Genomic DNA, 26,024 nt, shown 5'->3' with positions numbered 1-26,024 from the left:
TCCAGGATGGGTTTTTGAGATTCCCATTCCTTGGTGGTGCCGAGGGAATGGGATTGGACACGGAGCACAACAGAAGCTGTTGCTTAGCAGTGGTTTCTGTTGGGAAGGACGCCGGGAGGGGAAGGTTGGAGAAGAAATGAGGGGAAAAGGAGGAGTTTTGGGACGCTGGGGGATGGAATTGGAGTCAGACCCCGCCTGGCTGGAGCCATCCGAGGCACGGTAAATCCTCAATCCCCTCTGCCCGCTGCTGGCCCGGGTAATCCCGGCTCTCCGGGGGAGAAAGGGCACTTTCCCCGCCGGGGGGGCGAGCGGAGCGCGGCCGGGCGAGCCCCTCCCTGCCCGGAGCGCGGCTCGGGACCGGGTCCATCCCTTGTTCCGGGAGCAGCGACGCCTCCAGCCCCCGTTCCCGGCGATCTGGGGCCCGGCTCGGGGATTTAGCCCCACCTTCCCCTGCCGGGGTGGGGGCAGAAAGCCTCCAATTACCCGGGGGCTAATTAAAGCTCCGGCGGGGGGGCTGAGCCGGGGTCCCGGGGCCGTCCCCGCATCCCGGGGATGTTAAAGCCGCTTCACCCCTGGGCAACCCCGGCTCGCTCCACCCTGGAGCTTTTGCTGCCGGAGCGAGCTGCGGGCGCTAAGGAGCTTAAGGACCGCGGGGTTTAAGGCCCTGCGGGGAGCTCGGTGCCCGCCCGAGAGCGGCTCCAGCCCGGCCACAACTTCCCCTCCCACCGCAGCGCCGGGGGCCGGCGCTGGTTCCTGTTCTCCTTCCTCTTCCTCGCTCTCCCGCCGCCGGGAGCCGCGGGTGGCTCCGCCGGGGGCTCGGGGGGAGGACGGGACCTCCAGGAAGAGGAGGGTCCCTCTCCCGCCCCGGATTTCGGGCTGATCCCGACCCCGCATCCGCTTCCCGCGGGCGGCACCGAGCCCGGAGCGCCCCCGACCCCGGGAAAAGCGGACCGGGAGGCAGAGGCCGCGGACAGGGGGTGCCCGGGGATCGGGGGATGCTGAGGTGGGGTCACCGCGTCCCCCCCCCGGCCGGGGGAGTCGGGATGGGGTCGGGAATGGGGTCGGGATCGGGAATGGGGTCGGGAATGGGGTCGGGAATGGGGTCGGGACCGGGAATGGGGTCGGGACCGGGAATGGGGTCGGGACCGGGAATGGGGTCGGGATCGGGACCGGGAATGGGAATGGGGTTGGGATCCGGATCGGGATCGGGATCGGGACCGGGAATGGGGTCGGGATCGGGATCGGGATCGGCACTTGAGCAGCGGGTTTGGGAGGGCAAAGGGGGTTTGTGATGGAAAAATCGCGGATCGCGGCGGCTCCGTGATCCCAGCGGAGAATCGGGGGCGGGTCTGAGGCTGCGAATGGAAAAGCGCCGCGGTTTGGGATCTAAAATGTGAATTTACAGCGGGTTTGGGATCTTAAATGTGAATTCACAGCGGGTTTGGGATCTTAAATGCGAATTCACAGCGGGTTTGGGGTCTCAAATGTGAATTTACAGCGGTTTGGGGGTCACAGCTGTGAATCTGCAGCAGGTTTGAGATCACCAGCACAAACTTTTAGTGATTTTTGTGTTTGCAGATGTTTATCTGCAGCAGTTTGGGGATCACAAATAGGAATTCACAGCAGTTCTGGGATCTCAAATTCAAGTTTGTGCCAGTTTTATAATTGCAGCTATAAATCTGCAGTGGTTTTGGGATCACAAATATGCATTTGCAGAGGTTTTGGCATTAGAAATGCAAATTTTGTGTCAGTTTCGTGATTTCAGTTACAAATCTGCAGCATGTTTTGTGATTGTAACTGGAAATCTGCAGAAGTTCTGGAACCAAAGGTGAATTTACAGCGGTTCTGGGACCACAAACGTGAATTTGTGGCAGTTTTATCATCTGCTACACCCGGGGAGGGCTCAGCAGAGCGGCTCGCGGGGCAGATGATGCCCTGGCTGGGTCCTGGATCCTGATCCCAGATCCCAGATCCCATCCCATATCCCATATCCCGGATCCCATCCCTCCTCTCTGCCTCCCACCCGCAGGGGCCATGGCCTCGCTGCTGTCGGTGCAGGAGGAGAACCGGATCCTGCAGCAGGAGCTGTCGCGGGTGGAGGATCTGCTGGCTCAGAGCCGGGCGGAGCGCGATGAGCTGGCCATCAAATACAACGCGCTCAGCGAGCGGGTGTGCCTTTACAGCCCCAAAATCTGCCTTTTCAGCACCAAAATCTGCCTTTTCAGCCTCAAAATCTGCCTTTGCATCCCCAAATCTGCCTTTACAGCCCCAAATCTGCCTTTGCATCCCCAAAATCTGCCTTTACAGCCCCAAATCTGCCTTTTCAGCCTCAAAATCTGCCTTTACAGCCCCAAATCTGCCTTTTCAGCCTCAAAATCTGCATTTGCATCCCCAAATCTGCCTTTGCAGCCTCAAAATCTGCCTTTGCATCCCCAAATCTGCCTTTACAGCCTCAAATCTGCCTTTGCAGCCCCAAAATCTGCATTTGCAGCCCCAAAATCTGCATTTGCAGCCCCAAAATCTGCCTTTACAGCCCCAAAATCTGCCTTTACATCCCCAAAATCTGCCTTTGCATCCCCAAATCTGCCTTTGCATCCCCAAATCTGCCTTTACATCCCCAAAATCTGCCTTTGCATCCCCAAATCTGCCTTTACAGCCCCAAAATCTGCCTTTACAGCACCAAAATCTGCCTTTGCATCCCCAAATCTGCCTTTACAGCCCCAAAATCTGCCTTTTCAGCCCCAAAATCTGCCTTTGCAGCCCCAAATCTGCCTTTTCAGCCCCAAATCTGCCTTTTCAGCCCCAAAATCTGCCTTTCCAGCCCCCAATCCAGGCGCTCCCGGTGTGGGGTGGGAGAGCTGCGCTGTCCCTGTGCCGGGATTTGGCCAGACCGGTCCTGGCTTGCCGGGGCTTGTCCATCCCTGTTTTGTTTGTCCCGCTGTTTTTTTGGGAAGGACCCCCCTGTGGGAATTCCAGCATTTTCCCCTGGCAACCGGGAATTCCGAAGGGAACCGGTGCTGCGGGGGTGGCTCCAAACTGAGGGGCTGGTGGGGTTCTGGAGGAATCCCTCGGTTTGTACCTCATTATTTAAACAAAAAAAAAAAATCGAATATCAGGAAAATATCCCCAGGCAAGTTCCCACTGCTGTCCCAAGGAACTTTTATCCATCAGCTGCTCCTCTCAAACCGGGAATGGGCTTCACTTGAGGTTGGGTTATCCTTAAGAGCAGCCCTGAAATTCACCCCTCCCTGAGCAAGGAGGGAATGTGGGAGCTGGGGGGATGCTCGGGGGGGGCTCAGCCTGGATCCCCCCGATTGCAGCTGGAGCAGAGCCTGCAGCTGGAGCCGGGGGAAGCAGCCGAGAGCCGGAGCCTGGCCCAGCACAACATCGAGCTGCGGCGGCTGCTGGAGGAGGAGCAGGCTGCCTACAAGAGGAAGCTCCAGGCGTACCAGGAGGGCCAGCAGCGCCAGGCCCAGCTGGTGCAGAAGCTCCAAGCCAAGGTAAATCCTTCCCGGAGGGGCCCTGGGATCATTTGGGGTCCCCCCCCGTGGGTGTCACCCCCCCCGGGCCCCCCCAGGTGCTGCAGTACAAGAAGAAATGCGGGGAGGTGGAGCAGCAGCTGCTGGAGAAGGCGACGGAGCTGGAGCAGGAGAGGCTGACGGTGAGGGGGGCTTTGGGGGCCCCCAAATCCCCAAACGGGGGTGATGGCCAGCGGGGGGATGTTCCCACAGATCCAGCTGGATGCCAGCGGGGGGATATTCCCACAGATCCAGCTGGATGCCAGCGGGGGGATATTCCCACAGATCCAGCTGGATGCCAGCGGGGGGATATTCCCACAGATCCAGCTGGATGCCAGCGGCTCCCAGCCCGAGGAGGAGAGCAGCAACGAGCTGGAGAATGCCCTGATCCGGCTGGAGGAGGAGCAGCAGAGGTGGGTGGGAATGTCAGGATTCCCGGGATGCTGAGCTCGGTGATCCCCGGGACCCCAGGAGCAGCAGAGGTGGGTGGGAGTGGGAGAATTTCGGGGATCCCAGGGGCAGCAGAGCTGGGCGGGATCCCGGGGGGAATGGGAGGATTCCCGGGATCACGGGGGAATGTGAGGATTCCCGGGATCCCAGGGGATTGTGAGGATTCCCGGGATCCCGGGGGGAATGTGAGGATTCCCGGGATCCCAGGAGCAGCAGAGGTGGGTGGGAATGTGAGGATTCCCGGGGATCCCAGGGGATTGTGAGGATTCCCGGGATGCTGAGCTCGCTGATTCCCGGGATCCCGGGGGGAATGTGAGGATTCCCGGGATCCCAGGGGATTGTGAGGATTCCCGGGATGCTGAGCTCGCTGATCCCGGGGTCCCAGGAGCAGCAGAGGTGGGTGGGAATGTGAGGATTCCCGGGATCCCGGGGGGGATTGTGAGGATTCCCGGGATCCCGGGGGGGATTGTGAGGATTCCCGGGGATCCCAGGGGAATGTGAGGATTCCCGGGATGCTGAGCTCGCTGATTCCCGGGATCCCGGGGGGATTGTGAGGATTCCTGGGGATCCCAGGGGATTGTGAGGATTCCCGGGATGCTGAGCTCGCTGATCCCGGGGTCCCAGGAGCAGCAGCCTGGTGCAGGTGAACTCGATGCTGCGGGAGCAGCTGGACCAGGCCAACGTGGCCAACGCGGCGCTGAGCGAGGACATTCGGAAGCTCACGGCTGACTGGGCACGGGCCCGGGACGAGCTGGAGCAGCGGGAGGCGGAGTGGAGACGCGAGGAGGAGGTGGGGGGACACCCCAGGGACACCCCAGGGACACCCAGGGACACCCAGGGCACCCCAGGGACACCCCAGGGTCACCCCAGGGTCACCCCAGGGACACCCCAGGGACACCCCAGGGACACCCAGGGACACCCAGGGCACCCCAGGGACACCCCAGGGTCACCCAGGACATCCCAGGACATCCCAGGGACACCTCAGGACATCCCAGGACACCCCAGAGCACCCCAGAGCACCCCAGGACACCCCAGGGACATCCCAGGGACACCTCAGGGCACCCCAGGGACACCCAGGGCACCCCAGGACATCCCAGGGACACCCAGGGCACCCCAGGGACACCCCAGGGACACCCCAGGGACACCCCAGGGACACCCAGGACATCCCAGGGACACCCCAGGGTCACCCCAGGGACGCCCAGGGCACCCCAGGGACACCCAGGGCACCCCAGGACATCCCAGGGACATCCCAGGGCACCCCAGGGACACCCCAGGGACACCCCAGGGACACCCCAGGGACACCCAGGACATCCCAGGGACACCCCAGGGACACCCAGGACATCCCAGGGACACCCCAGGGTCACCCCAGGGACGCCCAGGGCACCCCAGGGACACCCAGGGCACCCCAGGACATCCCAGGGCACCCCGGGGACACCCCAGGGACACCCCAGGACACCCGGGGACACCCCAGGACATCCCAGGGACACCCCAGGGACACCCAGGGCACCCCAGGGACACCCAGCGACACCCAGGGCACCCCAGGGACACCCGGGGACACCCCAGGGACACCCCAGGGACACCCCAGGGACGCCCCAGGGACACCCCAGGGACACCCAGGGCACCCCAGGGACACCCAGGGCACCCCAGGACACCCCAGGGCACCCCAGGGACACCTCAGGGACACCCAGGGCACCCCAGGGACACCCCAGGGTCACCCCAGGGACACCCAGGGCACCCCAGGACATCCCAGGGTCACCCCAGGGACACCCAGGGCACCCCAGGGACACCCCAGGGACACCCCAGGGCACCCCAGGGACACCCAGGGCACCCCAGGGACATCCCAGGGACACCCCAGGGACACCCCAGGACATCCCAGGGACATCCCAGGGACACCCCAGGGACACCCCAGGGACACCCCAGGGACACCCCAGGGACATCCCAGGGCACCCCAGGGACACCCCAGGGATACCCAGGGCACCCCAGGGACACCCCAGGGACACCCAGGGCACCCCAGGGACACCCCAGGGACACCCCAGAGCACCCCAGGGACACCGAGGGCACCCCAGGGACACCCCAGGGCACCCCAGGACATTCCAGGACATCCCAGGGCACCCCAGGGACACCCCAGGGACATCCCAGGGACACCCCGGGGACACCCCAGGACACCCCAGGGCACCCCAGGGACACCCAGGGCACCCCAGGGCACCCCAGGACACCCCAGGGACACCCAGGGCACCCCAGGGACACCCAGGGCACCCCAGGGACACCCAGCGACACCTAGGGCACCCCAGGGACACCCAGCGACACCTAGGGCACCCCAGGGACACCCAGGGACACCCAGGGCACCCCAGGAACACCGGGGACACCCCAGGGACACCCCAGGGACATCCCAGGGCACCCCAGGACATCCCAGGGACATCCCAGGGCACCCCAGGGACACCCCAGGGACACCCAGGGCACCCCAGGACACCCCAGGGACACCCAGGGCACCCCAGGGACACCCCAGGACACCCGGGGACACCCCAGGGACATCCCAGGGCACCCCAGGACATCCCAGGGACATCCCGGGGCACCCCAGGGATACCCCAGGACATCCCAGGGACACCCCAGGGACACCCCAGGGACACCCCAGGGACACCCCAGGGACACCCAGGGCACCCCAGGGACATCCCAGGGACACCCCAGGGACATCCCAGGGCACCCCAGGACACCCAGGGCACCCCAGGGACATCCCAGGGACACCCCAGGGACACCCAGGGCACCCCAGGACACCCGGGGACACCCCAGGACACCCCAGAGCACCCCGGGGATCCACCGGGAGCAGCAGCGGGGACAGGGGTGTGGGGCAGAGGGATGTGGGGTCACCAAGGAGGGATGTGGGGCCGGGGGATGTTCCCTGGGGGAGGATTTGGGGGTTGGATGGGAAGTGAGGCAGGGACGTGTCGCCCCCCACCCCTCTCCATGCCCATAAAGATTTGGGTGGGGCTGAGGAGGACCGTGGGGGTGCTGGGTGTGGCCAGGACGGATATTTGGGAATTTGGGGACAGCGGTCGATCCCTGACCCGGCTCCATCGCACCCCAGTCCTTCAACACCTACTTCAGCAACGAGCACAGCCGGCTCCTGAGCCTCTGGCGGCAGCTGGTGGCCTTCAGGCGCCACTTCGGGGACATGAAAGCCACCACCGAGAGGTCAGCGGGGCCCGGCCGGGGGGAGCTCTCCCTCTGGGGGTCCCTGAGGATCCCACCCTGCTCCTCCCGCTCCGCAGGGACCTGGCGGAGCTCGGCCACGAGGTGTCCCGGACCGGCCGCGCCGCCCACGCCGCCTGCCTGCACCTGGCGGCCAACCTGAGGCTGAGCGAGAGCCAGGCGGGAGCGGCCCGGGAGCGGCTGGAGCTGCGCCTGGAGCAGCTGCAACAACAGCTGGAGGCGCGGGCCAGGGACGCCGAGCTGGAGAAAACTGCCCTGGCAGCCAGGTACGGGGGGCTGGCACAGGGTGGGGAGGAAATGAGTGGGAGGGGAGGGATGAAGGGATCCAGGGGGATGAAGGGATCCAGGAGGGATGAAGGGATCCAGGGGGATGAAGGGATCCGGGAGGGATGAAGGGATCCGGGAGGGATGAAGGGATCCAGGGGGATGAAGGGATCCAGGGGGATGAAGGGATCCAAGAGGGGATTCAGGAGCACCAGGAGGGATTCAGGAGCACCAGGAGGGATGCGGGGATCCAGGAGGGATGAAGGGATCCGGGAGGGATACAGGGATCCAGGAGGGATGAAGGGGTCCGGGAGGGGATTCAGAGATCCAGGAGGGGATTCAGGGATCCAGGAGGGGATTCAGGGATCCAGGAGGATGCAGGAGCACCAGGAGGGGATTCAGGAGCACCAGGAAGGGATTCAGGAGCACCAGGAGGATGCAGGGATCCAGGAGGGATTCAGGACCACCCGGGGGATGTTCCACAGGGAAGGTTCTGGGGTTCAGGGATCCAGGAGGATGGGCCCATGGGGGATGTTCCACAGGGAAGGTTCTGGGGATTCAGGAGCCCCAGGAGGGGATTCAGGAGCCCCAGGAGGATGGGCCCATGGGGGATGTTCCACAGGGAAGGTTTTGGGGATTCAGGAGCCCCAGGAGGATGGGCCCATGGGGGATGTTGCCCCGGGCAGGTTCTGGGGCCGTGGCAGGGATGGGAAGGGCTGCGGGGCAGGGCTGTGCTGTGGGTGGACGTTGCCGGTGCCCCGGGCAGGGCGGAGGAGCTGACGGCGGCGCTGGAGCAGCGGCGGAGCGAGGATGAGGAGCGGGAGCGGGCGGTGGAAGCGCTGAGCCTGCGGCTGCGGGAGCTGGTGGGCGCAGGGGACGGGGGGTGTCCGGGGGGTGTCCGGGGGGGGCTCCCCCGCCATTCCCGACCCCACCGTGTGCCGGGGCCCGCAGGAGGCCGCTCGTGCCCGGGAGATGGAACAGGAGCAGGCCCTGCGCTCCGAGCTGCAGCTGCTGCGCCGGACCCTGCACGAGGTCACCCAGGTGTGCCACACCCTGGGGCCACCCACAGCCGGGAGGGGCCTCTCCCTGCCTCAGTGTCCCCTCCGTGCCTCAGTGTCCCCTCCGTGCCTCAGTGTCCCCTCCGTGCCTCAGTGTCCCCTGCCTGCCTCAGTGTCCGCTCTGTGCCTCGGTGTCCCCTCCGTGCCTCAGTGTCCCCTCTGTGCCTCAGTGTCCCATCTGTGCCTCAGTGTCCCCTCCGTGCCTCAGTGTCCCCTCCCTGCCTCAGTGTCCCCTCTGTGCCTCAGTGTCCTCTCTGTTCCTCAGTCTCCCCTCCGTGCCTCAGTGTCCCCTCTGTGCCTCAGTGTCCCCTCTGTGCCTCAGTGTCCCCTCCGTGCCTCAGTGTCCCCTCCGTGCCTCAGTGTCCCCTCTGTGCCTCAGTGTCCCCTGCCTGCCTCAGTGTCCCCTCCCTGCCTCAGTGTCCCCTCTGTGCCTCAGTGTCCCCTGCCTGCCTCAGTGTCCCCTTCCCTGATTCATTTTTGCATTTCCTGATCCGGTTTTCCCCTCCCTGCCTCAGTTTCCCTTTTCCCTTACCCACTTTCCCCCTTATTTAACCGTATTTTCCCGCCTCAGTTTCCCCTTCCCTTAACTCCCCTTCTCCTTTCCCACCTCGGCTCCTGCCCTCACTGCCGGAATTCCCTTCCCTGCCTCACTTTCCCTCTGGATTTCCCGGGAACAGGCGGTGCTGGCGGATGACCCCGAGCCTGCCGTGCTCTCCGTGTCCCCCGCGTGTCCCGGGGTGTCCCCCGCGTGTCCCGGGGTGTCCCCCGCGTGTCCCGGGGTGTCCCCTCTCCGCAGCCTCTCCGCCAGCGCCGCCGCCGCCGCCGTTCACGCGGCGCTGAGCCGGCGGCAGCTGCAGCTGCAGGTGAGGCCGGGATGGGATGGGATGGGGAGGATGAGGATGATGAGGAGGATGATGGGGACGGGGATCTGATGAAGGCTCACCCCCAGGAGGCCCGGAGGCAGGTGGAGGCGGGCCGGGATGGGATGGGATGGGGATGGGGATGATGATGAGGATGAAGATGAGGATGATGATGATGAGGATGAGGATGATGGGGACGCGGATCTGATGAAGGCTCGCCCCCAGGAGGCCCAGAGGCAGGTGGAGGCGGGCCGGGATGGGATGGGATGGGGATGGGGATGATGATGAGGATGAGGATGAAGATGAGGATGATGATGATGAGGATGATGATGATGAGGAGGGGGATCTGATGAAGGCTCACCCCCAGGAGGCCCAGAGGCAGGTGGAGGCGGGCCGGGATGGGATGGGATGGGGATGGGGATGATGATGAGGATGATGATGATGAGGATGAGGATGATGAGGACGGGGATCTGATGAAGGCTCACCCCCAGGAGGCCCGGAGGCAGGTGGAGTCGGGCCGGGATGGGATGGGGATGATGATGAGGATGATGATGATGATGATGATGAGGATGAGGATGAGGATGAGGATGATGAGGAGGGGGATCTGATGAAGGCTCACCCCCAGGAGGCCCGGAGGCAGGTGGAGGCTGGCCGGGATAGGATGGGATGGGGATGGGGATGATGATGATGGGGATGAGGATGAGGATGAGGATGATGGGGACGCGGATCTGATGAAGGCTCACCCCCAGGAGGCCCGGAGGCAGGTGGAGGCGGGCCGGGATGGGATGGGGATGGGGATGGGGATGAGGATGATGAGGATGATGAGGATGATGATGATGATGATGATGATGATGATGATGATGATGATGAGGAGGGGGATCTGATGAAGGCTCACCCCCAGGAGGCCCGGAGGCAGGTGGAGGCGGGCCGGGATGGGATGGGATGGGGATGGGGATGAGGATGATGATGATGATGAGGATGAGGATGAGGATGATGAGGACGGGGATCTGATGAAGGCTCACCCCCAGGAGGCCCAGAGGCAGGTGGAGTCGGGCCGGGATGGGATGGGATGGGGATGGGGATGATGATGAGGATGAGGATGATGATGAGGATGATGATGATGAGGAGGATGAGGATGATGAGGAGGGGGATCTGATGAAGGCTCACCCCCAGGAGGCCCAGAGGCAGGTGGAGGCGGGCCGGGATGGGATGGGATGGGGATGGGGATGATGATGAGGATGAAGATGAGGATGATGATGATGAGGATGAGGATGATGGGAACGCGGATCTGATGAAGGCTCACCCCCAGGAGGCCCAGAGGCAGGTGGAGGCGGGCCGGGAGGCGGCCGGGAGCCTGCGGCGGGAGCTGGGAGCGCTGGAGCAGCGTTTGGAGCAGCTGGGAGCCGAGGCCGGGAGCTGCCGGCGGGCGCAGGAGGAGGCGCAGCGGGAGGAGCTGCGGCTGCGGGCCCAGGCCGAGGGGCTGCGCAGGTACCGCCCCGTCCGTCCGTCCGTCCGTCTGTCCGTCCACACCTCTGTGTCCGTCTGCCCTCACCCCGTGCCTGCAGCCTTCCGTGTCCGTCTGTCCGTTCCTCCCAGCTGTGTCCGTCTGTCCGTCCAGCCACCCGCCCAGCTGTGTCCACCTTCCCCTGGGTGGCCGCCTGCCTGTCCAGCCACCCGCCCGTGTCCATGTGTTGGTGCCCTCAGGCCATGGTGTCCGTGTGTCCCCGTGTCCGTGTGTCCATGTCCCCTTGTCCGTGTGTCCCCATGTCCATGTGTTCGTGTCCCCATGTCCCCGTGTCCCCGTGTCTGTGTGTCCCGGTGTCCGTGTGTCCATGTCCCCGTGTCCGTGTGTCCATATCCCCGTGACCGTGTCCCCATGTCCCCGTGTCCCCACATCCCCGTGTCCCCGTGTCCGTGTGTCCATGTCCCGGTGTCCGTGTGTCCATGTCCCCGTGTCCCCGTGTCCGTGTGTCCATGTCCCCGTGTCCCGGTGTCCGTGTGTCCATGTCCCCATGTCCCCACATCCCCGTGTCCCGGTGTCCGTGTGTCCATGTCCCGCTGTCCCGGTGTCCGTGTGTCCATGTCCCCGTGTCCCCGTGTCCCCGTGTCCGTGTGTCCATGTCTCCGTGTCCCGGTGTCCGTGTGTCCATGTCCCGCTGTCCCGGTGTCCGTGTGTCCGTCAGGGAGCTGCTCCGTGCGGAGGCGGCGCTGGCGGAGGAGCAGCAGCGGGCCGGGGCTCTGCAGCAGGAGCGGGAGCAGCTCCGGCGCCAGAGCGAGGAACTGCGGGAGAGCCGGGAGGAGGCGGCTCGGGATGCCCAGAGCGCCCGGGAGCAGCTGGAGAGCAGGTGGGGACACGGGGGGACACGGGGGGACACAGGTGGGGACACGGGGGGACACGGGGGGACACAGGTGGGGACACGGGGGGACACGGGGGGACACAGGGGGGACACAGGTGGGGACACGGGGGGACACAGGTGGGGACACAGGTGGGGACACGGGGGGACACAGGGGGGACACAGGTGGGGACACGGGAGACACAGGTGGGGACACGGGAGACACAGGTGGGGACACGGGGAGACACGGGTGGGGACACGGGAGACACAGGTGGGGACACGGGAGACACAGGTGGGGACACGGGGGGGCACAGGTGGGGACACGGGAGACACAGGGGGGACACGGGAGACACAGGTGGGGACACGGGGGGACACGGGGGGACACGGGGGGACACAGGTGGGGACACGGGGGGGACAAGGGGGGACACGGGGGGGACAGGTGGGGACACGGGGGGGACACGGGGGGGACAGAGGCGGACACGGGTGGGTGCCGGGGGGTCACAGGTGGGCACAGGTGGGTGCTGGGGGGACACAGACGGGCACAGGTGGGTGCCCGGGGGTCACAGGTGAGCACGGGTGGGTTCAGGTGTGCACAGGTGAGCACGGGTGGGTGCCCGAGGGGTCACAGCTGGGCACGGGTGGGTGCCCGAGGGGTCACAGCTGGGCACGGGTGGGTGCCGGGGGGACACAGGCGGGTTCAGGTGGACACGGGTGGGTGCCGGGGGTCACAGCTGGGCACAGGTGGGTGCCGGGGCTCACAGGTGCGCACACCTGCGCTGTCCCCGCACAGCCGGCAGCAGCTGCAGGAGCTGGAGCTGCAGCGGGCGCGGGCTCAGCGGGAGCTGCTGGAGGCTCGGGAGGCGCTGAGCCGGGCGCTGCTGGACGCGGAGCTGGCCCGGGGCGAGCAGGAGGCGCTGGCCGAGGCTCTGGGCAAGGTGAGAGTCCGGAGCCACTCCAGAGCGGGGCCGGGCACGGACACAGGCGCATCCCCACGGACACAGGCGCATCCCCACGGACACAGGGGCATCCCCACGGACACGGGCACATCCCCACGGACACGGGCACATCCCCACGGACACGGGCACATCCCCACGGACACTGGGGCATCCCCACGGACACAGGGGCATCCCCACGGACACAGGCGCATCCCCACGGACACGGGCACATCCCCAGGATGTATCCCCAGGAGTGCCAGCCCTGCCGTGGGGACAGCCCCGTGCCCCAGCTGTCCCCGTGTCCCGGTTCCACGGGTGCCCCCACATACCCCGGGTGTCCCCAAGTGCCCCCGGTACCCCCCAGCCCCCGGTACCCCCCAGCCCCCGGTGCCCCCCGGTACTCCCCAGCCCCCGGTACCCCCCGTTCCCCCGGTGCCCCCCAGCCCCCGTTCCCCCGGTGCCCCCCAGCCCCCGGTACCCCCCAGCCCCCGGTGCCCCCCGGTGCCCCCCAGCCCCCGTTCCCCCGGTGCCCCCCAGCCCCCGGTGCCCCCCAGCCCCCGGTACCCCCCGGTACCCCCAGCCCCCGGCCCGGTTCCAGCCGCTGTCCGGCCGCAGGCTCAGGGCAGCTGCGGGGAGCTGGCCGGGGCCCGGCGGGCGGCGGAGGCGGAGGAGTCGCGGCTGCGGGACGCGCTCGCCAGGACCAGCGATCTGGCGGCCGGGCTGGCCCGGGACAAGGCGGAGCTGAGCCGGCGGCTGGAGCGGCTGGAGCAGGAGCGGGAGCGGGGCCGGCTGCGCACCCGGGAGCTGTGCCGGGAGCTGGCGCTGCTGCGGGCGCGGCTGGAGCGCGGCCCCCGGCCCGGCCCGGAGCGGCGGAGCCCGGAGCGGGCACGGGGAGACCCCCGGGACGACGGGCGGGGGCTGCGGGAGGAGCTGCGGGAGCTGCGGGGGCTCCACGAGCGGCTGCGCCACAGCCTCGGCCAGGTGAGCACCGCGGGGGCCACTGGAAGGGCGCTGGGGCGACTGGGAGAGAGAGGGAAGGTGCCGGGGTAACTGGGAGGGCATCGGGGGCAATTGGGAGGGGTGGGGAGGGTGTCTGGGGTAACTGGGAGGGGTGCGGGGGGTGCGTGGGGGAATTGGTGGTCCCGGAGCTGTCAGCGGTGGTCTCTGGGCTGTCACTGGTGTCCCTGGGCTGTCCCTGGGCTGTCATTGGTGTCACTGGGCTGTCACTGGTGGTCAGCGGTGGTCTCTGGGCTGTCACTGGTGTCCCCTGGGCTGTCCCTGGGCTGTCCCTGGGCTGTCACTGGTGGTCAGCGGTGGTCTCTGGGGTGTCCCTGGTGTCCCTGGGCTGTCCCTGGGCTGTCCCCGGTGTCCCCGGTGCTGTCCCCGCAGGCGGTGCAGGAGCAGAGCGCGGCGGGCGAGGCTCTGGCGCGGGCGCGGGCGGAGCAGGAGCGGCTCCGGGCGGAGCAGGAGCGGCTGGGCCGGACACAGGCGGCGCTGGCCCAGGACGGGGCCGGACTGGCCGTGCAGCTCGAGGCTGCCCAGCGCCGGGACCGGCAGCGGAACCGAGAGGCGGCCGGGCTCAGGTGGGTACCGGGCTCAGGTGGGTACCGGGCTGGGGGTACCGGGATCAGGTGGGTACCGGGCTCAGGTGGGTACCGGGCTCAGGTGGGTACCGGGCTGGGGGTACCGGGCTCAGGTGGGTACCGGGCTCAGGTAGGTACCGGGATCTGGGGGTACCGGGCTCGGGTGGGTACCGGGCTTGGCTGGGGGTACCGAGATGGGTCCAGCCCCGTTCCCAGCCCCGTGCCCCACGTTGCACAGGTCAGAGAAGGAGGGGCTGGAGAGCAGCGTGTTCCAGCTGCAGCAGGAGCTGGCCCAGCTCCAGGCCCACAATCAGCAGCTGGAGGCCCAGGGCCGGACACTGACCCAGGCCAAGGAGGCGCTGGAAGGTGAGGGGTCCTGGTCACTCATGTGTCCCATCGACCTGGCTGTGCCCAGCTCCAACCCATCCCCATCTTCGTCCTCATCTTCATCCCCATCTTCATCTTCATCTTCATCCCCATCTTCATCCCCATCTTCATCCCCATCCCTGTCATCCCTGTCTTCAGTGTCCATTTCCAGCCATCACTTCCATCCCCATCCTTCTCCATTCATCCCCACCTTCATCCCTGTCCGTCCCCATCCTCATCCTCAGCTCCATCCATATTTCCCCATTGACTGGGGGTGTCCCATGACCGGGGTGTCCCATGGTGATGTCCCATGGATGATGTCCCCTGATAATGTCCCATGGGGTGATGTCCCATGGTTGATGTCCCATGGTTGATGTCCCCTGGGGGTGTCCCATGATGATGTCCCATGGTTGATGTCCCATGGTTGATGTCCCATGGTGGATATCCCATGGGGTGATATCATGGTTGATGTCCCATGGCTGATGTCCCATGGCTGATGTCCCATGGTTGATGTCCCACGGTGATGTCCCCTGATAATGTCCCATGATGATATCCCATGGCTGATGTCCCATGGTTGATGTCCCCTGGGGGTGTTCCATGGCTGATGTCCCATGGCTGATGTCCCATGGCTGATGTCCCATGGTTGATGTCCCATGGTTGATGTCCCATGGTTGATGTCCCCTGATAATGTCCCATGGTTGATGTCCCATGGCTGATGTCCCATGGTTGATGTTCCCTGGGGGTGTCCCATGGCTGATGTCCCATGGTTGATGTCCCATGGTGGATATCCCATGGGGTGATATCATGGTTGATGTCCCATGGTTGATGTCCCATCCTCGGTGTCCCTCAGCGGAGCTGGCCGTGGCGCGGCGCGAGCGGGCGCAGGAGCTGCGGGAGCGGCGCCAGGCGGTGGCGGTGGCCGAGGCGGGCCGCGGGTGTCGGTGGCCCTGCAGAGCGCCCGTGATGCCCACCGGGACCAGCTGGAGCAGCTCCAGCGTGAGAAGGTGCCCGGGGGGGGGGGGGCACGAGGATTTGGGGGCTGTGGGAGTGATTTTGGGGGGGATTTGGGGTGCTGTGGTGGAGTTTTTTAGGGTGTAACGGCGATTGTTTGGGTGTGATGGTGATTTGGGGGGGTTTAAGGATGATTGTTGGGACACAATCCTGGTTATTTGGGGAGCAATATTGATTTTTGGGGTGAAATGATGGGTTTGGGGGCTCAGAGGTGATTTTTGGGGTGAAATGATTTTTTTTCCCTCCATTTTTTTTTTTTTTTTTTCATATGTGAACTGTGTGGCCACATTAATTATTTGGCTGTAGTATCAGTCTCAAAAGCCTCAGCTTTTTATTAATCAGGAAAACATGTGATATCTTTTTCTGCAGTATTGGGCAGTCACTTTTTTTCCATGGTGTGAAATACTCTACTTTCTTTTTATTCTGGGCTGGTTAAAATCTGTCTTTTTCTTACAACACTCTGTTTTGTCTGTACTCCTACTCAGAGGTATTTCACTAGCTTATCTCTTTTTATTATTGTTTAAGGGGAGAAAGTGTTTCCAGTTGCCAGTTGATTAAATAAGAAGTGAATGACAGCAACCTAAAATTTTATGAAAGAATCTGTTTTTTAAATTTAATGTCCCCCCAGGCTCTGGCGCTGCAGGAGGAGGAGCGGGTGGCCCTGGCGGGGACCACTGGCGGGGCTCCAGCAGAGCCTGGACAAGGGCCATGGCCGAGCTGGAGCAGCGGCGGCAGGAGGTCACCGGCCACCAGGAGAAGGAGCAGGTGGGGTTTGGGGGGCTCCCGGCACCCACAGAGCCCCAGAGAGCCCCAGAGAGACCAGGTGTCACCCCCCAACTTCAGAGCCCAACTCCACCCCCTGTGTCCCCCGGCAGTGGGGCTCAGCTGTGGTACCCGAGCCCCCTTATCCCATTCCTGACCCACCCCCCGCTGTCCCCCCCGGGGTCCCCCGAAGGCCGGGGGGGTCTCAGGGTGCCGGTCCCCCCCAGGTTTTGGCCGGGGGGGGGTCTCAGGGTGCTGTCCCCCCCCAGGTTTTGGCCGGGGGGGGGTCTCAGGGTGCTGTCCCCCGAGGGCCGGGGGGGGCCTCAGGGTTGCCGTCCCCCCCCAGGTTTTGGCCGGGGGGGTCCTCAGGGTGCTGTCCCCCCCAGGTTTTGGCCGGGGGGGGCTCAGGGTGCTATCCCCCCCAGGTTTTGGCCGGGGGGGGGTCTCAGGTTGCTGTCCCCCCCAGGTTTTGGCCGGGGGGGGTCTCAGGGTGCCGGTCCCCCCCAGGTTTTTGGCCGCGGAGCTGCGCTCGCTGCGGGCGCGGGCGGAGGAGGCTGCGCTGAGCCACGAGCGGGAGGCGAGGAAGCGGGACCTCCGGGAGCGAGCGGCAGCGGCGGCCCAGCAGCGGGACAGCGCCCTGCGGGAGGTGAATCCCGCACAAAAAAAAACCCTCCCCGTGCCCCCCAAAACCCCGCAGTGGCCCGAGGTTCTGCTCCGGGCAGGCGGAGGAGGCGCGGGCGCAGCTGCGGGCGGCGGCGGAGGCGCGGCGGGAGCTGCTGGAGGCGCAGCGAGAGGCTCGGGGAGAGCAAGCCAGGGCGAGCGGCGGAGGGCGCAGGAGGCTCGGCGGGCCCTGGAGGACGCGGAGAGGGAGAAGGAAGCGCTGCAGAGCTCCAGCGAGGAGCTGCGGGCCGCCCTGCGGCGCTCCGAGGGGGAGCGCATCAGGTCCGGGATGAGGGACGGGCCTCGCCGGGAGGAGCAAGGGAGAGGGGGCAGCGCCTCGGAGGGGATGGGAGAGAGAGGGAATGTCCGAGCTGCAAGGGACAGAAATCGGAGTGTGGGTGAGGACGAGGGGCTGCCCGAACTGGGAGGTGCAAGAGCTGGGAGATCTCGGGATGAGGGGAAAGCAGGAGCTGGGAGATGCGGGAGCTGGGAGATGGCAGGAGATGGGAGATGCAGGAATTGGGAGATGCAGGAGTTGGGAGATGTTCAGGATGATGGAAAGAAGGAATTGGGAGATGCAGGAGTTGGGAGATGCAGGAGTTGGGAGATGCAGGAATTGGGAGATGGAGGAATTGGGAGATGCAGGAGATGGGAGATGCAGGAGATGGGAGATGCAGGAATTGGGAGATGCAGGAGTTGGGAGATGCAGGAATTGGGAGATGCAGGAGTTGGGAGATGCAGGAGATGGGAGATGCAGGAATTGGGAGATGTGGGAGCCGGGAGATGCGGGAGCTGGGAGATGCGGGAGCTGGGAGATGCGGGAGATGGGAAATGCAGGAATTGGGAGATATAGGAATTGGGAGATGCGGGAGCTGGGAGATGCAGGGAGATGGGAGATGCGGGAGATGGGAGATGCAGGAGCTGGGAGATGCAGGAATTGGGAGATGCAGGAATTGGGAGATGCAGGAGTTGGGAGATGTTTCAGGATGATGGAAAGAAGGAATTGGGAGATGCAGGAATTGGGAGATGCTCGGGACGAGGAAAAGAAGGATCTGGGAGATGTGGAAGTTGGGAGATGCTTGGGATGAGGGAAAGCAGGAGTTCAGAGATTCAGGAATTGGGAGGTGCAGGACCTGGGAGATGCTCGGGATGAGGAAAAACAGGAATTGGAAGATGCAGGAATTGGGAGATGCAGGAATTGGGAGATGTTCAGGATGAGGGAATGCAGGAATTGGGAGATGTTCGGGATAAGGAAAAGCAGGAGCTGGGAATTTCAGGAATTCAGGAGCTGGGAATCCCCATCCATCCTGGAGGGGGATGCCTGCTGCGCTGGGAGTGATGCCGGGACAGCAGGGCCGTTGGGATGGGGCGATGCTCCAGGTCAGGAGGACACTGAGGAGCAGGTGACGGAAATGCGGGGCCGGGGGACAGCCGGGATGGGCCCAGCCCCCGCTCCCCGCTGCCGCAGCCTGAAGCGCTCCGGGGAGGACAAGGAGCAGCGGCTGGCGCTGCTGGAGGCGGCGAGGGCGGCGGCGGAGCGGGAGGTGTCGGAGCTGCGGGCGGCGCTGCGGGGGCTGGAGAGCGCCCGCCTGGAGAACCGCCGGGAGCTGCAGGAGCTGCGCCGACAGGTCAGGGACAGCGGGGGACAGCGGGGGAGAGCGCTGGGACAGAGGGGGACAGCGGGGGATAGCGGGGGGACAGCGCGGGGACAGCGGGGGGATAGCGGGGGACAGCGGGGGACAGCGGGGGACAGCGGGGGGACAGCGCGGGGACAGCGGGGGGACAGCGGGGGACAGCGGGGGACAGCGGGGGACACGAAGCCTCCCCGAACCGGTTCCCCCGCGGGCAGATGAAGGAGCTGGACAGCGAGAACAGCCGGCGGGGCCGGGAGCTCGGGGAGCTGCAGGCCCGGGTGGCCCTGGAGGAGCAGCGGGAGCAGCGGAGCCGCCGCGAAGCCTCCGGCCTCAGGCAGAAGGTGGCGGAGAGCGAGGCCGGCACCGAGGCTGCCAGGAAGGAGGTGGGGGAGTCCCCAAGATCCCATTGTAGGCGTCCCACATCTCCAAGTGTCCCTGTCCACCCCGGAGCTGGCTGTCCTGGGGCTGGAGGTGTCCCTGTCCCTCCAGGCCCAGCCTGTTGTCCCCAGTCATCGCCATCGCCCTGGTATCCGGTGTCCCTGGGTGTTCCCATTGCTCCATCCCCGCATCCCTGGGGTTCCCTGGGATCCCCCTGCTCCATCCCGTGTCCTTACGGGTTCCCCACCCGTTCCCAGTCCCGTTCCCGTTCCCTCACCTTTCCCAGTCCCGTTCCCCCATTCCTCACTGGTTCCTCACTGGTTCCCAGTCCCATTCCCAGTCCCGTTCCCCGTCCCCTCACCGGTTCCCGGCCGTTCCCGGTCCCATTCCCGTTCCCTCACCGCTTCCCGGCCGTTCCCAGTCCCGTTCCCGGTCCCGTTCCGCCGTTCCCGGTCCCGTTCCCAGTCCTGTTCCCAGTCCCGTTCCCAGTCCCGTTCCCCCGTTCCCAGTCCCGTTCCCGGTCCCGTTTCCCCGTTCCCAGTCCCGTTCCCAGTCCCAGTCCCGTTCCCGTCCCCTCACCGCTCCCGGCCGTTCCCGGTCCCGTTCCCTCGTTCCCAGTCCTGTTCTCGGTCCCGTTCCCCCGTTCCCAGTCCCGTTCCCAGTCCGGTTCCCGTCCCCTCACCGCTCCCGGCCGTTCCCGCAGCTGCAGCAGCTGCAGCAGCGGCTGGCGGCGGCGGAGCTGCAGTTCCGGCAGCGGGAGCAGGAGCTGGCCCGCAGCCTGGAGGAGGCTCGGGGCAATGAGAAGAAGCTGCTGGCGGACGCTCGGAACCTGCAGCTGAAGGTGGAGGCGGCGCGGGCCGAGGTGGCGGAGCTGGGGCTGCGGCTGAGCGCGGCTCAGGGCCGGGCACAGGGGCTGGAGGCGGAGCTGGCCCGGGGCGAGGAGCAGCGCAGGGCCACCGAGTCCCGCCTGGGCGGCCTCGAGGCCACCCTGCGCCGAACCGTGGCCGTGGCCAGGGCCAAGGGTGAGCGGCACCGGGGGCACCGCGGCTCCGCGTGGGGCTGAGGGGAGGGGAGGTGTCACCCCACTGATCCAGCCCTGGGGGTCTCCAGTGCTCTGCTCCCTGCATCCCGGGGGTGTCCTGAACCCCGTTATTCCATCCTCTGCATCCCGGGGGTCGCCTTCACTCCATCCCCTGCATCCCGGGGTCTCCTAAACCCTGTTATTCCATCCTCTGCATCCCGGGGGTCTCCTAAACCCCGTTATTCCATCCCCTGCATCCCAGGGGTCTCCTAAACCCTGTTATTCCATCCCCTGCATCCCGGGGGTCGCCTTCACTCCATCCCCTGCATCCCGGGGTCTCCTAAACCCTGTTATTCCATCCTCTGCATCCCGGGGGTCGCCTTCACTCCATCCTCTGCATCCCGGGGGTCTCCTAAACCCCGTTATTCCATCCCCTGCATCCCGGGGGTCTCCCAAACCCCGTTATTCCATCCCCTGCATCCCGGGGGTGTCCCGAACCCCGTTATTCCATCCTCTGCATCCCGGGGGTGTCCCGAACCCCGTTATTCCATCCCCTGCATCCCGGGGGTCTCCTAAACCCCGTTATTCCATCCCCTGCATCCTGGGGGTCCCCTTCACTCCATCCCCTCCATCCCTAGGCCCCCCATTTTTCCATCCCCTGCATCCCTGGGCCCCCCATTTTTCCATCCCCTGCATCCCGGGAGTCTCCCAAACCCCATTTTTCCATCCTCTGCATCCCTGGGTCCCCCATTTTTCCATCCCCTGCCTCCCGGGGGTCTCCCATTGCTCCACCCCCTCTCCCCGGCTGTGTCCCCATGTCCCCCCGCTTGTCCCCCGGCAGGAGGGGTCCCGGAGGGCCCGGCCAGCCCCGGTTCCCTCCCGGACACCTCCGCGGACCCCGAGGCGCTGCGGGCGGCGCTGCGGGAATTCCTGCGGGAGCTGCAGGACGCGCAGCGGGAGCGGGTGAGTTCCCCCCGTTCCCCCCGAGCCCCCCGAGCCCCCAGCCCCAAAACAATCCCTTCCCAGCGTGTTCCCGGCAGGAGGAGCTCCGCGGGGAGCTGCGCAGCCAGGCCCGGCGGCTGCGGGAGGCCGAGGCCGAGCGGGACAGCGCCCGCGGCCGCGCCCAGCAGCTCCAGAGGCTGCTGGAGGACAGCGAGCAAGGTGATGCTGCGGGAATTCCGGGAATTCCGGGAATTGCGGCCTTGGAGCCTCTCCGGAGGGAGCGGGGAGGGGATGGCCAGGCCGGGGGATGCTCCCCAAAATTTCCTCCAAAAAAAAAAGATTTTCTCCAAAATGCCGGCGGGAGGATTCGTAAATAGCAGGAAACTCCAGTAAAGCTTTATTGTTCCTGCTTTAAACCCCAGTACAAGCGGTAAAAATTTCCATATAGCCTTCTGAACCCAATAATAATAATAATAATAATAATAATAATAATAATAATAATAATAATAATAATAATAATAATAATAATAATAATAATAATAATAATAATAATGTATATATATGTATATATATATATTTATATATAATAGCATATCCCGTCAATCCCTCTGCAATTCCCATAAATCCCGTTAAACCCCAGGAACGCCCTTCACGTCCCCATAAACCCCACACACCCCACAGACCCCACACGCCCCACAGACCCCACACGCCCCACACCGCCCGTTCCCCGCAGGCCGGCGGGAGCTGAGCGCCGCCCGGGCCTCGCGGCTGCTCCAGGATGAATCCCTGCGCAATTCCCGGCGGGAATGCCGAGAGCTGCGGGACAGACTGAGCACCGCAGAGAGACAGCGCAGGGCCGCCGAGGTGGGAACCGGGAACGGGGGGAATGGGGGGGAATCCAGCCGGGAATGCGGGAATCCAGGTGGGAATGGTGCGGAGTCCAGCTGGGAACGGGGGGATCCAGGTGGGAACGGGGATCCGGGGGGAACGGGGGGGAATCCAGCCGGGAATCCAGCCGGGAATCCAGCCGGGAATCCAGCCGGGAATCCAGCCGGGAATACGGGAATCCAGGTGGGAATGGTGCGGAGTCCAGCTGGGAATGCCGGCCAGTCCAGGTGGGAACGCGGGAGAATCCAGGTGGGAACCCGGGGCAGTCCAGGCGGTCCCGGCCGCGGTCCCGGCACATCCCGGCTCCATCCCCGCGCCAGGAGAAGCTGAGGGAGCTGGAGGGGGCCCGGCAGAGGCTGGAGCTGTGCGAGAGCCGCAGCTCCCGGCTGGAGGCCGAGCTGGGCCGGGCCCGCCGGGCGCTCGCTGAGACGGACGCGGAGGCGCGGGAGGCGCGGGAGAGAGCGGAGCAGCTCCAGGGACAGGTACCGGCACCGAGCCCGACAATTCCAGTGCCTCAACTGCCTTTCCATTGATCCAGTCCCGCAGATCCCCCCTGAGCACCGCCCAGCGCCTCCTGAGACACTCCCGACCCCACAATTCCCACTGAACCCACTCCTGACCCCACAATTCCCACTGAACCCATTCCCAGCCCCACAATTCCCACTGAACCCACTCCCAGCCCCACAATTCCCACTGAACCCATTCCCAGCCCCACAATTCCCACTGAATCCACTCCCGACCCCACAATTCCCACTGAACCCACTCCCAGCCCCACAATTCCCACTGAACCCACTCCCAGCCCCACAATTCCCACTGAACTCACTCCCAGCCCCACAATTCCCACTGAACCCACTCCCAGCCCCACAATTCCCACTGAACCCATTCCCAGCCCCACAATTCCCACTGAACCCATTCCCAGCCCCACAATTCCCACCGAACCCATTCCCAGCCCCACAATTCCCACTGAACCCATTCCCAGCCCCACAATTCCTACTGAACCCATTCCCAGCCCCACAATTCCCACTGAACCCACTCCCGACCCCACAATTCCCACTGAACCCAGTCCCGACCCCACAATTCCCACTGAACCCACTCCCGACCCCACAATTCCCACTGAACCCAGTCCCGACCCCACAATTCCCACTGAATCCACTCCTGACCCCACAATTCCCACTGAACCCAGTCCCGACCCCACAATTCCCACTGAACCCATTCCCAGCTCCCCCTGAACACCTTCTGCTTTCCACAATTCCTCCCAAACTCCTTCCCAGTTCCCCCCGAAAGCACTCCCAGTTCCCCCTGAATCCCATCCCAGTGTCCCCAGTTTCCCCTGAGCCCTTTCCCAGTGTCCCCAGTGTCCCCAGTGTCGGTTCCCGGGCACAGCTGGCTCGGGCCGGGGCCCGCCCGGTTCCGCTCCCGGTTCCGTTCCCGGTTCCGCCGGGGAGCGGCTCCACGGGGGAGGCTCCGGCCGGGTCCCCGCTCCACGAGCGGCTCCTGCAGCTCCAGAACGCGCTGGCCGCCGGCGAGATGGACCGGAGGCTGCTCCAGGTGGGATCGGAACCCTCCCCAGTGCCCCCAGTTCCTTCTGAACCCCCTCCCAGTCCTCCAGGTTCCCCCTAAACCCCCTCCCACCTCCCCCCGAACCCTTTCCCAGTTGCCCCAGTTCCCTCCGAGCCCCTCCCAGTGTCCCCAGTTCCTGCTGGAACTCCTCCCTCTTCCCCCGAACCCCTCCCAGTTCCCCTGAACCCCTTTCCCAGTACCCCCAGTACCCCCAAACCCCTTCCAGTTCCCCTGAACCCCTTTCCCGGTGCCCCCAGTTCCCCTGAATCCTGTCCCAGTTCTCCCCGGACCCGTTCCCAGTCCCCCTGATCCCCCTGACAGTCCCGGGGATGTCCCGGTGTGTCCCGGTGTTTCCCGGGGCTGTCCCGGAGTGTCCCGGTGTGTCCCGGGGGTGTCCCGGTGTGTCCCGGTGTGTCCCGGTGTTTCTCGGGGCTGTCCCGAAGCTGTCCCGGTGTTTCCCGGGGCTGTCCCGGTGTGTCCCGGTGTGTCCCGGGGCTGTCCCGGTGTGTCCCGGGGGTGTCCCGGGGCTGTCCCGGTGTGTCCCGGGAGTGTCCCGGTGTTTCCCGGGGCTGTCCCGGTGTTTCCCGGTGTGTCCCGGGGCTCACGGGGCTGTCCCCCCGCTGTCCCAGGAGGGGCTGGAGGAGGCGCGGCGGGCGCTGGCGGAGGCGCGGCGGGAGAAGGGAATGCTCCGGGAGCAGCTCCGGGAACAGCGGGAGCTGGGAATGCCGCGGGAACCGGGAATGCTGCGGGAACCGGGAATGCCGCGGGAACCGGGAATGCCGCGGGAACCGGGAATGCCGCTGGAACCGGGAATGCCGCGGGAACCGGGAATGCCGCGGGAACCGGGAATGCCGCGGGAACCGGGAATGCCGCGGGAACCGGGAATGCTGCGGGAACCGGGAATGCCGAAAGAACCGGGAATGCCGCAGGAACCGGGAATGCCGAAGGAATCGGGAATGCCGAAAGAACCGGGAATGCCGCGGGAACCGGGAATGCCGAAGGAACCGGGAATGCCACCGGAGCCCTCCCAGGACCCACAGAACCAGGTGAGGGTCAGAGGGGGCCGCACCCCAAATTCGCTGACCTTTGACCCCAGACAGGACCCTGGGGATCCCCCATAGAGCCCCGCACTGGGGGTTAATGAATTAACTAATTATCATATATTATCATATCATGATAATATAATAACTAATTATCATATCAGTTTATCATCATGTCTAATTATCTGTTACTCTGTTAGGCAATGGGTACATTGTCCAATACACACACACACACATATAAATATAGATATAGATATAAATATATAAATATAAATATAAATATAAATATAAATATAAATATAAATATAAATATAAATATAAATATAAATATAAATATAAATAGCTGTGTTTTGCCCGCATCCATCGGGGTTTATCCGAGGTTTTAGGTCTGTAACACGTTATTTAACGGGTTATTTTAGGTCTGTGTGTCCGGGCAGGAGCGGGAGCCTCCCGGCCGCGCTGGATCCCCGCAAATCCCCGCGGGCTCGGCCGAGCGGGAGCTGGAGGAGGCTCGGAAGCGCATCCAGGTGCTGCGGGTGGGTCCCTGCACGGGCTGGTCCCGATCCATGGGATGGGGATGGGATTGTTCCCGATCCATAGGCTGATCCCGATCCCGATCCACGGGCTGGTCCCGATCCCCACGGGCTGGGGCTGCTCCTTCGGGAGCTCATCCTGATGGGAAGGATCCCAGTGGGATTCCTGATGGGAACGGTCCCGGTTCTCGTCCCGGTTCTGGTCCCGGTCCCGGTGCTGGTCCCGGTGCCGGTTCTGGTCCCGGTCCAGATTCTGGTCCCGGTCCCGGTGCCGGTCCCGGTTCTGGTCCTGGTTCTGGTCCCGGTGCCGGTTCTGGTCCCGGTCCAGATTCTGGTCCCGATGCCGGTCCCGGTGCCGGTCCCGGGTCCACCCCAGCTGCACGGGGGCAGTTTTGGGGTGTCCGGAGCAGGCAGTGCCCACTCCCGTCCCCTCCAGGCGCAGCTCTCGGTGCTGGAGCTCCGGGCCCGGCCGCTCCCCGGGGCACCCGCGGAGCTGCGGCGGGAGCTGGAGCGGATCCGGCTCGGCCGGGGGGACCTGGGGGAACAGGTGAGGGGACAGGGCTGGGGACACGGGGACAGGGCTGGGGACAGGGCTGGGGACACGGGGACAGGGCTGGGGACAGGGCTGGGGACACGGGGACAGGGCTGGGGACAGGGCTGGGGACACGGGGACAGGGCTGGGGACAGGGCTGGGGACACGGGGACAGGGCTGGGGACAGGGCTGGGGACAGGGCTGGGGACAGGGCTGGGGACACGGGGACAGGGCTGGGGACACGGGGACAGCCTGGGGACACGGGAACAGGGATGGGGACACAGGGACAGCCTGGGGACACGGGGACAGGGCCCGGGGGACACGGGGACACGGCCCGGCCCCACAGGGTCCCCTCTCCACGTCCCCGCAGATCGCGATGCTCAAGGAACAGGAGCTGCAGCGCCATCCCAGCGGAATTTAGGGAATTCCATCCATCGGGATTTAGGGAATTCCATCCAGCGGGATTTAGGGAATTCCATCCAGCGGGAT

At 65.1% G+C, this 26,024-nt stretch overlaps 1 protein-coding gene across 1 annotated transcript; it reads left to right on the top strand.

Moving 5' to 3' along the window:
* Positions 1-789: 789 nt before the first annotated feature.
* CROCC (ciliary rootlet coiled-coil, rootletin) lies at positions 790-24,323 on the top strand (the record flags this gene model as incomplete). The annotated part of the gene is given in 33 exon segments (XM_058855459.1): positions 790-1,003; positions 2,030-2,169; positions 3,321-3,500; positions 3,578-3,661; positions 3,840-3,931; positions 4,593-4,758; positions 7,051-7,157; positions 7,235-7,441; positions 8,206-8,302; positions 8,391-8,480; positions 9,175-9,360; positions 10,667-10,845; positions 11,541-11,702; positions 12,481-12,625; positions 13,241-13,606; positions 14,015-14,208; positions 14,447-14,574; positions 15,425-15,615; positions 16,214-16,258; positions 16,260-16,283; positions 16,285-16,355; positions 16,855-16,993; positions 17,070-17,160; positions 17,163-17,289; positions 18,476-18,635; positions 18,857-19,024; positions 19,723-20,041; positions 20,882-21,003; positions 21,081-21,201; positions 21,716-21,846; positions 22,191-22,352; positions 23,254-23,418; positions 24,060-24,323. Coding segments are annotated over 32 exon segments (4,818 nt in total), but the record flags the coding sequence as incomplete, so codon positions are not given.
* Between the last annotated feature and the right edge of the window lie 1,701 nt (positions 24,324-26,024).

Source organism: Poecile atricapillus, chromosome 22, assembly GCF_030490865.1.
Source record: "Poecile atricapillus isolate bPoeAtr1 chromosome 22, bPoeAtr1.hap1, whole genome shotgun sequence".
In the NCBI taxonomy this organism is placed as follows: Eukaryota; Metazoa; Chordata; class Aves; order Passeriformes; family Paridae; genus Poecile; species Poecile atricapillus.
The sequence above is the reverse complement of the archived record's forward strand: the minus strand, read 5'-3'. Positions and strand labels throughout refer to the sequence as shown.